General features: G+C 37.6%; 1 protein-coding gene across 3 annotated transcripts in view; it reads right to left on the minus strand.

Annotated features, from left to right (window-relative positions):
• Nucleotides 1–5,862, minus strand: part of PRRG2 (proline rich and Gla domain 2) — a 32,482-nt gene extending 26,620 nt beyond the window's left edge. Inside the window, exon 1 of one of the 3 annotated variants that reach the window (XM_087713657.1) lies at nucleotides 5,589–5,862. In XM_087713657.1, the coding sequence (XP_087569783.1) occupies nucleotides 5,589–5,847 (259 nt within the window). In that variant the 5' untranslated portion in view covers nucleotides 5,848–5,862. Of the gene's footprint in view, nucleotides 1–5,026; nucleotides 5,154–5,588 lie in introns of those variants that run through there. The other 2 variants (XM_014065713.2, XM_087713658.1) reach the window with 2 other exon arrangements.
• Between the last annotated feature and the right edge of the window lie 6,531 nt (nucleotides 5,863–12,393).

The following is a 12,393-nucleotide window of genomic DNA, read 5'->3' on the forward strand; positions in this document are numbered from 1 at the left end:
GGAGAAGTAGCAAAGAAAAAATGAAATCAAGTTCTAGAACATTATTTAAGAGATTGAAGATCAAGATTATTAAAAGTGAAAAGAAGGAAAATAAAGTTAGTTTTTGAAAAGAAGGAAAATAAAGTTAGTTTTTGAACCATTTTGACAATGGTTATCTCTGGTAACCATTGTGGAAGAAATGCCATCTGGGTTTAGTTCCAAGTGGGGGGAAAAACACTGGATTCATGGAAGTTGCTTCCATGATGGTGGACACCACATGGTTTGAGGTCCTGGGGGAAAAGGGGGTCACATGCCTTGAAGATCTTGAAGAAAAAAGGAAGAGATGCTCAGAGAACCTGAGTTTTATACCCTCTCTTGGGCCCCATCTTAGAGTTTCTGGTCCCTATCCAAGAAATGTATCCCATTGGCTGTCAGACTCCCAGAGGGACGGGGAGGTAGTGGTGTCTTAGCTAACTTTGTAGGCTGTCTGTGTCCCAGGCTTGGGTGATGCAATCTCCCTGATGCCATGTGGTGTGATCTGTTGCTAGATGGGTAGAGTGCTAATCCTATCATGTCTGAGGGCCATTGTCTTAATCCCATCACCCTGGAGCTGGAGGGGTGTTGGGGAGGGAGATGCAGGAAGCTGCTTGGTCTTTAAAACATGTTTCTCCTTTTCTCAACCAGGGAAATATAATATTCTGCCTTTTTAATATTTCATAGGATATTTCATTTTTCTAGTAGAGGGGTGGGTGCTAACTTCCTTCACCATTATTAGATTTTTGCTAACTGGGATTGAACAATGAGAAGATTTGTTACAGATAAGAGTTGGGATATGGGAAGAAGGGATCATTTGTTCTATTTTAAGAGAAAGTGATAAGTTACTAACATTGCTTCAGGGTGGGTTCTGGCATTCACTGATTCTGGTTCGCTCGTGGATGTGTCCCACACGCACTTTCCAAATGCATGCACAGAGCAATAAAATTGTTCTGCACATGTGCAGAAGCAAAAAACAAGATGGTGGTGTCCGAAGAACTGGTTCAGGGGCATGGCAAGCCTGTGTTACTGCTGGTTGCAGCAACCCAGGCCACCAAACCACTACCGGTTCAGCCGAACTGGTCCCATTGCATTGCTTATACTTGTAGTGATGAAGGGCTAAGCCCTTCTTTTCCAGTATTTCTAAGGCCAGTATTTCTTTTTTTAAAAAACTATGTTCTTATTGTTTCTTTTCTATTCTATTTTTTTCTTTTCTACGCTTCCCCCCCTTTTTTTTAGTTTGTATTCAGTATCTTTTTAATTGTATTTTTAAATAAACTTACTATAATCTCCTGCTAAATCCTAAGGAGAAAGTGTGTTTTTTGCACAACCAAAGGGGCTTCGGTATTATATTCCCTAGACTTAGATTCATTTAATCCTAAATTCCTCATGTTCTATTCTTGGAGATTCCTTGTATACATTCCTGAAGTTTTCTTGGGAGGTTCTCAGAAGTGGCTGCCATTGACTCCTTTCTAGGGCTAAAAAAGTGTGACTGGCCCAAGATCACTCAGCTAGCTTTGTGCTTAAAACAGAATTAGAACTCAGTCTCCCAGTTTCTAGCCTGTATGCCTTAATCACTACAATAAGTGGCTCTCTTGTGAATTCTTAAATAAGGATAATTAGCAGAACAAATTGCCTTGTTTGGGAGTCTATGAAAAAAAGTCCTGTTAGTTGAAATTGAACCAGGATGTTCTTTAGCCTCTTGGAATTTACCTCGCTTATTTATAAAGGAAGTTAATAATTTGCCATTTTTTCCATGCATGGTTACATACATGACTGTTCCAATGAAATTGGAACCTCTCCTACACTGTCTTCTGATTATCGAGCTCTGCATGATCTGAGTCAATAGAATTATCTGCAATACCATGATGATAATGCAGTAATTTTTTAAGCTGCGTAGTTCCTTATGACAGCCATTGGAACTGTAGTGTTGCCCTGATATAATTCTGACTAATGTGTACAGGATAGCAGTCTAAAAAATAATCACAGTGAGATTAAACCTGAAGAACACCTGACATTTTTGCTGCTTACATTGTTCCCAAAGAGATAGCCTCCTCCCATATAAAAAACTAAATAGGAGGATACACAGCCTTCCAGATGCAATACAATACAATAGCAGAGTTGGAAGGGACCTTGGAGGTCTTCTAGTCCAACCCCCTGCCTAGGCAGGAAACCCTATACCATTTCAGACAAATGGCTATCCAACATCTTCTTAAAGACTTCCAATGTTGGGCATTCACAACTTCTGGAGGCAAGCTCTTCCACTGATTAATTGTTCTAACTGTCAGGAAATTTCTCCTCGGTTCTAAGTTGCTTCTCTCCTTGATTAGTTTCCACCCATTGATTCTTGTTCTACCCTGTTATTGTTGCATTATAATCTCCAGAATTCCTCATGATACATTACACTCTCCTAGATATTTTTTGTTTTTTGCTAAAAGAGCTTAAAATAAAGGTTCCCCCGCACATGCTTGCTAGCCATTTCCGGCTCTAGGGGGCGGTTCTCATCTCCGTTTCAAAGCTGAAGAGCCAGCGCTGTCTGAAGACGTCTCCGTGGTCATGTGGCCGGCATGACTAAATGCCAAAGGCGCATGGAACACTGTTATCTTCCTACCAAAGGTAGTCCCTATTTTTCTACTTGCATTTTAAATGCTTTCAAACTGCTAGGTTGGCAGAAGTTGGGACAAGTAACGGGAACTCGTTCTGTTACGTGGTGCTAGGGATTCAAACTTGTCTGTGTTGTCATATTGTTTTAGATCTGGAATGTGCTGAGAATTCAACCATTTTTCAGTGCGCACACATAAAAACTCCTCCAAAGCTTGCCACCGAATAGTAAATTACATATGACAAATGTTAAACCATTAAATGTTATTTATTTAGAAATTTGTACTTATGTGATCGTAACTTCCTTTACTAAGCAAGTCCATTGTTAAGTGAGTTACATCCAATTTGACAAACGTTTTTGTTCCTGTGGTTAAATGAATTGCTCCATTTGTTAAGTGAATCATGTGATCATTAAGGAAACCCAATTTCCCCAATTGGCTTTGCTTGCTGGAAGCCAGGTGGGGATGCTGCAAATGGCATTTACATGTTCCCAGGGTGCTGCTGTAAATCTATGCATTTATTTATGCCCTGCCTTTATTATTTTTATGAATAACCCAAGGTGGCCAACATATCTAATATTCCTTTCTCCTCCCATTTTCCTCAGTACAACAACAACCCTGTGAGTTGGGCTGAGAGAGAGTGACTGGGCCAAGGTCACCTAATTGGCTTTCTGGGCCAATGCCAAGCATCCAAATTTTGATTATGTGACTGTGGCAATGCTGCAATGGTTGTAAGTCACTTTTTTCAATCGTTAACTTTGAATGGTCAATAAATGAATGATGGTAAGTTGGACACTAGTTGTAGGCTACCCTGTGCAATAATGGGCTTGGGTGTCTTTCAAGAATCACTAACTTCAATTTGAAATACACTATATTGTTGGTGGCATCATTATTATTCCTGGAAAAGCATAACAGGGACAAACAAACCTCAATTATAGAAAGATATAGTACATAGAACAGCACATACATTGTGATATCATTAATTATCCCAAGATCCTTGAGGAAAATTCAATAGTCTAATAGTCAAAACTAGCAAAATCGGTAATAACTATCTGGTATACAAAGAATAGTAAATTAAATCATTTTTATTTTTTGCCTTGGCCTTCCACCTTTCTGAAATCTGGCAAAGTTGCAAACCGTTGCTATAAATCTTACAAAACTCCTATCACTTTTGTTTTCACTGTGATACCCAGTGCTATCACTAGATCCAGCAATGCTTCCCTGGTACCTATCAAATTCCATTTTCATTTTATTTAACATTCTTCAGTATATTAAACAGGAAATTATAATACTGCAAAGCATTTGTTTTAAGCACCATTTTTCTCCAAATATATATGGGTCTTAGATAGACTATAGAAAAAAAATTGAAAAATTGAAATGTTAGCTTTGGTTAGAACAGCATCCATCTGCAAGAAAGGAAAGGCAACAATAGGCTTAAGGAGTAAGAGAGCATTCTCAGAAGTTGGTGGGGGTGATGTAGAGAAGTGTTTTTCAACATTGGCAACAACTTTAAAATGTGTTTAAAATGCAATTGGCTGGGGAATTCTGGGAATTGAAGTCCACATAATATATTTAAAAATTGCCAAGTTTGAAAACAGTGATGTGCAGTGATGTGCAGCAACCTTAACATGCCCACAATGGCAAAAATTGAATGGAAGTGGTTATATCATGTTCTCAAAATTCCCATTCAATGTGGTCACCCAGAGCCCAAAAAGATCAAGGACTCTTCCCTTAAGATACGAAAACTATCACCTTCAGATAACTTTGTAACCTTGTAATTAATACTGTAACAACTAAGGTATATTAATAGAATTTGGAAAGAAAGTGTGATGTATTTGAAGAAGGAACAGTAGGTAGACGTAAGATAGAGACCATTGGCTCAACAGATACGTTGAAATGAATATGCCTACGTGATAAATAAGTACACATTCAAATAAAGCTGGGAATTTCCTGCAATAAAAATAGCTCCAACACAAGAATGAAATGAAACTGATACTGATTTCCTGCTTCTTGATCATTAATCAGCCTGGATAAAAGACAGAGGGGGAAGGACTGTGACTCTGGAGAAAGACATGGTTACTTTACAATTTTCCACCAGAAGTTATTTGGGTTCTCATGCATATTATAAATCATATGTTGCCCTTCAAATTCAGTTTTCCACACAGGTCCAACTGCTTTCCATTTTCATGAACTATAAAATAGTTAATGGACTTGAAAACTGTTCCTAATAAATTAGTTACAGTCCAGTGAGTTATTCATTCTTTTGATAAGGTGAAATCTCTCTCTCTCTCTCTCCCCCTCCCTCTCTCTCCCTCCCTCCCTCCCTCCCTCCCTCCCTCCCTCCCTCTCTCTCTCTCTCTCTCTCTCACACACACACACACTTAAATGGCTGCCTAAAAAGCAACAGGACTTACCTATGAAGTGTGGAAGGGGATGAAAATATGAATAGTTGTGATTCCTGTTACTAGAACATTTTAAAATATTAAGTTGACTGGATCTTGATACAAATGTTGTTTTGTTGCATAAAACTTCACCAAGTGTTTAGCTGTCTGGTTGGAACTAAACCAGCTGCAGCTAAAAAAGAAAGTATAAAAGAATAAAAATTCTCTCCCTGCTATAAATTCTAGAGCAGAACCTGTTTGATCTAATGAACCCCTTTTCCTGGTCTAAATACTACACCCTAAAAGGGAAAAAAAGGACTGTTATTTTAGACAGGAATCTCAGCAGTGGCAGTCGCAAATAGGATCCTCAATGCACAATTACAAATCGCTCCATTATACCCAGGATGTGCTCAAATTACCCTCCTAATAATTACCCCCAGTTTAAAAACCACTTTTCTGGAGAAAGCCAGATCCAAACAGACAAGGAAGAAAAAGGAAGTTACACATAGTTTTGGAAAACAAACTGTTAAAAGGAAAAGCTAGGACATTTTTCCCCCCATAGCTGTCCATGTGTTCAAGTAGCTGCCCAACTCACCTGTATGGAACGAGTGGAAAACAGTATCTTGGCAGAAGCACTCGGCTCTTCTTGGATTCCACTTGCTTGTCCCCGTTAGAAAGTCAGATCTGAACTGTCTGAAGGCAAGCTTTGCTTTAGTGAGTGATAGGGGGATAAATGCATCCTCATCTATGGCAGCAGGCCAGAGAGGAAAGGTTGAAATAAGAGCAAGCGTCTTCTGAGTGGAGTCAGGCGCTACCAAAAGTTCAGATCTGAAGGTGGGTGTGACTAAAAACATCACATGGAGGAGGGGAACTAGGTAATGGAGGAAAGGGAACTCCCACTGCAGCCAGCAGCATTCCTGGGTGTGCCTCTTCTATGTAAATGTCCAGCAGTCAATTTCACTGAACATATTGCTTCACTCAGTCCACAGAGAACTCCTGGGTGCTCCGATGCATTTCTTCTTTCTGGTATTACACAAGACTCCTAGGATTTTTGAAACAAGATTTTAGAAATCAAGTGGTCTGTCTCAGTGATTCTAATTCATTGATTTTCTGATGGCCTCTGTTTGATGTCCGCTTTTGCAAACATTTTCAAGTATAGTTAAATAGGAATCATACATAAGTGATAAATATACATAAATTACTCAGCCTATGAAGTAGGGCAATAGGGGAGATATTAGGAGATATTAATGATCCAGAACTTGGAAACAACATTGGATCCTGAGAAAACAGATATTTCAAATTCCTTTGTTGGAGTTTCTGGGTGAATTTCCACCTCCCAAGGTTTTATGATCTAATATAACTGTAGTTGCTTGATGGACTGTTCCCTTAATACTCTAGTCTATTTAGATAATCACATGGGTGCAGAAATAAATTTGAAAAATTCTGATTATTGGTATACAGGTCATTTTAATCTGTTATATGTGTTTTATTCAGTTTTGGTTCAGTGTGTTGTGAGAACTCAGGGACTGCAGTTTATAAATAATGTTTAAGCTTACAGCTAATGGTCATTCTGCTTGGAAAAACCTTCCACATCTGGAGCTGCCAAGTTGCAAAAGATGTATATATCTGGTCAATTGTTACTATGTTAATCAGATTTAAATCAATACACAGTCTCAGGCTCTCATTCCTTATTTTGTTAATCTGATTTGAATCACTTCTGTGGCATGTAGAACATATTTTTTCATAACCTTTGAACAATTGTAGCTTTTAACAGAAGATCAAGTACACTGATAATAAGAAAAGATAGCAAGTTCCATGAGTCACCTGAATAGGGATTACATTTGTAAATCCACTTTATATGGGGAATAAGACATGAATTTTATTAAAACAATAGACATAGACAGGGCTTGGCTCTAACTGTTCTGGTTTAAACAATTAAAATTTCCTTGTTATCATTAGTTTTTCTATATGCATTGTTGCAAATAAATATATATATATATATATATATATATATATATATATATATGTATGTATGTATGTATGTATGTATGTATGTATGTATGTATGTATGTATGTATATATATATATATATATATATATATACACACACATACACACACATATATATACATATATATATATACATATATATATATATATACATATATATATATATATACATATATATATATATATATATATATATATATATATATATATATATATATATATATATATATATATATATATACACACACATACACACACACACACACACACACACACACACACACACACACACCAAAACACAAGATGAAACATTAGCCCTTCTTTTAAGTGCATTATATTTTATTATGGTGCATCACTTTGAAAATAATTAATTTAGTTCACAGAGGCAATATATTTATAGATTATACATTTTGTCACAGATACCAGAAAAAATAGGAAAAATATTAACTGAAAGGTTATTTATAAATTAGTTAGTTTATATTGTGATTTAAGAATTGGTAAAGAAAAGCCGGGAAATATACAGAACAAGGAATAGGAGAAGAGGTAAGCACAAATGAATTACAGGAAGATAAATTGGAAAAAGAAGAATTGAAAATAAAATGCAGATAGAAGATTTCATTGGGATTTACAGTCACAAAGAAAAAGCAGAGAAAGAAGTTCTCCCAAAAAAGAAACCACAAAATATTAAGGAAAGGAAGAGAACAGGGAAAACCCTGGGGAAAGTTACTAGAATAATAAAAGTAAATACTCCGAAGAAAAGATACAATAATCACAAAAATAGGGGGGGGGGGGGAAGAAGGGAAAGAATTAAAACTGGAATTTTTGGGAGCCCAAGAGAAAACAGTTAAAAGAGGAAGAAAGGGAAAAAGATTAGTAAGACTAAAAAGAATAGTAGTAAGATTTTTATTGTGATGTAACTAATTAAGAAATAAATGATAGTATATTGTTAATTGTAGAAAAAAATGTGAAAGAAAGACTCTCTATGAAATTGAATTAGAGAATGTATGATGCTTATAGCAAAATATATCAATGTAGAAAATAAGAAAGGTAAATTTGGTGTAACTTTGAAGATGTTGTTTTCATATTAAAAATAATCATAAATATGAAAAATAATGGAAGAGAATAATTTGGCAGAAGGTGAAAATGAAACTATGATGTAAAAAGGACTATGTAAATGAGAGGATGTAAAAGAAAAGACAACTCTTTGTTCCTATAATATGTATAATTTGTATTAAAAATAAAAAATCTTGAATGAAAAAAAAAGAACTGCTTTCATTGTTGTTACTGTATGTAATATTAAGAACAATATATAAAATAATTTATTTGTCAAATTAATATATGTTACATTAGAAATATTCAAGCAGTATAAAAGAGAAATTGTGGAGAAATGACTGGGGAAAACCACTTTCTTGCTATAACTACCAGTATATATTTTCTTGCCTTTTGCTCACCAATCTTTCCCAGCCAGCTACATGTCAAGAATCACACTCTTACTAAAAATATCAGATGTATTTCCTCATTTCTGTGTCACTAAAACCACATATTACTCTTTAGTTCCCTGCTAAACAAGGGTGAAGCGTTTCTTGTCCTTTGAAACTTTTGTTTGGTTTGGGTGATGTCCTTCCTACTCCCAATTTACTTCAGTGTCATAACATCACATGACTATAGAGATTTGAAAGTTGACCTATTTAAACTCTTTGCCTTGTTCTACTCTCCACAACTGCTTACAATCCTAATAACGTGTTTGAGGAGGTTATGGAAGGCACCTTCAAAATGCTAGACTCCAGTGACCTCATGAAAGTAAGACAATGCAAACAGGAGTAGGTTGCTGCCAGTTTTACTACCAGTTCTCAACCCATTCACACACGTGCGCGCTGTTCAACGTAAATTATTCTTCGCACATGCGCAGAACAATTTACAATGAACTGTGCATGTGTAGCAGTGGTGGGATTCAGCCAGTTCGCACCTATTCGGGAGAACCGGTTGGTAACTTTCTAAGCAGTTCAGAGAACCGGTTGTTGGAAGAAATCTCCTTTTGTGTTTTCACCACTTTACAGGGCTAATCCTGTAAGGAAGGCAGGAAGTTGTTTCTAACCTAATCTTTATTGCTCTGCTTTCAGAAACTGCCTCTTCTGTTAACCCTTATTACATTGTAACAGCTAAGGTGAAGCGCCCATTGACCTGAGTGACATTGAGTTGACCACACCGACCCAGTCACAAGACCACCAAACCATGCCTACCCAGCTGGTCATTAGGGCAGAGGACTGGTTATTAAATTATTTGAATCCTACCACTGATGCGTAGTCACTAAAAACCAAAATGGTGGTGGCACATTGGCACCAAAGGAACCGGTTCGGGGGCGTGGTAGGCCTGGGTCACTGCTAATTCTGTGACCCAGGCTTGAATTCCACTACCAGTTCGGCTGAACCTGGCTGAACCTCTGAATCTGAATGCTAAAGCAGGATCACTTTATGTATTTCTGGCCTTTGCTGAATTTATAATCTCAGCAAAGTCATTGTTTTATTTACATTCTGAGCCTGCAGATGAACAAGCTTCTCTTTTGGTAAGGTCTCTTACCTCACCCTGCTTCTCCTTGAGTTTGAGAGCTGAAGGCAATCTCCAAATCTCAGGCTGAAATAGCAGTTTGCCTTTGATCGGTTCCCGTGAAAGATAAAAACAAACATAATTCTGGTCAATCTTCCCCTGGCTTCCTCTGACTATTATTTATGAATTGTATTTATTAGAACATTTATATGGCTGTCCATCTCAAACAACATGACTCTAGGCAGACTATAAATTAATTAATCAAAAATTCAAAATAAAAATTACTGATACCTCTAAAACAAAAAAAAACCCGCCAACACACAAATTAAAGCAAAATCAGAACTAAAATACACTATTTTGTATTAATTAGGAACTGTATCCTGACCCAAGTGCCTGAAGAAAGATTCTTTCTTAAGTGGCCTTTTTAAAGGCCTACTATATACATACATAGGAAATTGGAAAGGATCTGCAATCTATTAAAGCAGCTTGAATTCATAAGGTGGTGTTTTCTCCTGTCCTATGGCAACAAATAATTATGTTAGGAAGTATGATGAACAACACTTGGTCGCATAAGTGCTAAGGAACTATTTTGCTTGCAGTCACTTTTAAAACCGTGTGTGTGTGTGTATCAGTGTTGGGTTATGACCAGTGCGCCCTGGTATGGGCGTACTGGTGCCTGCCAGGAGCACTGAGTACCGTTCCAGTACGGTGCTCCGGAAGGCCCACCCGTCCACGTGCGCTCCTTACCAGCATTTGAGCTCTTAAGGGCTTCCGCGCTCAGAGCGTTGCAAAGGCATCACAGAGCATCCCAAGCAGTAAATACGCATGCATGCGCTGCGCTTGTCCATGTGGTGGTCGCCGGGCCCTGTTGCACTGTACTGGTTGCACTGGGATCTGGAACCCACCACTGGTGCGTGTGTGTGTGTGTGTGTGTGTGTGTGTGTGTGTGTGTGTATGTATGTATGTATGTATGGATGGATGGATGTACCGTGTTTCCCCAAAATATGATAGGGTCTTATTTTCTTATGACCCCCCAAATAATTGGGAACTTTATGGGGAACTCTTATTATTTTTGAGGTGGAGGAGGCAGCAAGCATGGTCACTTCATGGCTGCTGTTGTGTTGCAATATTTTCAGAGAGGGCTTATTTTGGGGAGAGCACTTATTTTAGCGTTTGCACTCAAAAGCCCGATTGGGCTTATTATCCAGGGAGGTCTTATTTTCAGGGAAATGGGGGTATGTGAAGCCTTCCCCCCCAAAAAAGAATGAAATATTTTGAAGAATATTAAAAAAGACAGAATATTATATTTCCCTAAATGAGAAATGGAGAAACAAGATTTTTAGAGGCAGGAAGCAGCCCCCAAGTCATTCTTAATAGCCCACAGCAGATGCCTACGCTTAAGAGATAAAGAGCTTATTGAAAAAGGAAGACAAGTATCTAAATAGCTCTATTCATAAGCAAAGCAAATACTGCAGGAAGAAATCCATTCAAGACAGGATATTTTGAACTCTTTGCAGCAAAGTTGGAACAAAGGCAGAATGGTAGGATTAAAAGCAACCCCTCATCCAAGCAACCCCTCATCCAAGATCCACTGGTTGAAGGCCGTTAAGCCACAATAGGAATTGCCCAACACCCTTTCAGAAGACAAACCTCTTCATTGCACCATCCCAGAGCAGTCCAATAAGCCAAAGGTTGACAAAATTAGCTCAAACAAACATTTAGGATTTGCATTTCCTCTTTTGCCTATAGAGCCAGCTGTGACCCCTACATAACCCCTAGGAATTTGACAACAGCCAATAGAATTAAAGGACATGTTCTTGCACAGGAACAGGAAGCTCAAACACAAAGCCCAAAGAGGGTATAAAAACTCCCCACTTTCAACTCCATTCGGTCAGCTATACCAGAATTCTAAACGCCGTTGGTTCTGTTCATCATTAAACTATTTTTCCAATCAGCTTCCATCTTTCCAGTGTCTTTCTCCCAGCTTGGAACTGAACCAGATGGATATTTCTTCCAATGTATGTATGTATGTATGTATGTATGTATGTATGTATGTATGTATGTATGTAATGTATGTAATATATGTAATATATGTATGTATTTCCAGCCTTTATTAATTTTATAAATAATTCAAGGCAGTGAATAAACCTTCCTCTATTTTTCCCCCAACAACAACCCTTTGAGGTGGGATGGGTTGAGAGAAAGTGATTGGCCCAAGGTCATCCATCTGGGTTTCATAAATACCATGTGTATACCATGCAATGTCGAGAATGTTTTATTTTGTTGTAGTAGCATAGCTTGGAGGATTTTCTTTTCTTTTCTAGGTGCTGTGGTCTCAGCAGATTTAGCATCAACTGAATGGGTTTTTTTTTTAATACTCTATTGTTCTCTAGCTGTTCACTGTGTTTCAGGATTGGCAGCAATGAAGACTATCAGAGTTGGTGTCAAACTGTTTTTAAAGCAGAGGGGTTAAAATAGTTGTGGAAATCTTTAGAGTTGGCTAATTTGTGGCTTTTGTATTGGACAAATCCAACAATATGTTTCAATCTGTTTTGCAAATCTAGGCAATTGAGCTAATTCAGTAAACCACTATGTCAACACAGCCCTGATGTTTCCTGTCTTATTTGGTTCTTTATCACAAGATCAGTACCTTAATGGCATACAGTTCAGTTTCCTGAAAGACAGGTTCATCCATACTTGTAATCTTAATATGCAACCACAGGGAAGTATTGGGTTATTTATTACACAAAATACTAACGGGCAAAATGAACTCAAAAGAACTGATATAATCAATTGCTCTGTATGTGGCAGAACATGCTCTGGAAAATACTATGGTCTGCCAGACC

This window comes from Thamnophis sirtalis, unplaced genomic scaffold (genome assembly GCF_051295495.1).
Source record: "Thamnophis sirtalis isolate CommonGarterSnake01/CBP01778 unplaced genomic scaffold, rThaSir2_p1.2 scaffold_4, whole genome shotgun sequence".
NCBI classification, from domain to species: Eukaryota; Metazoa; Chordata; class Lepidosauria; order Squamata; family Natricidae; genus Thamnophis; species Thamnophis sirtalis.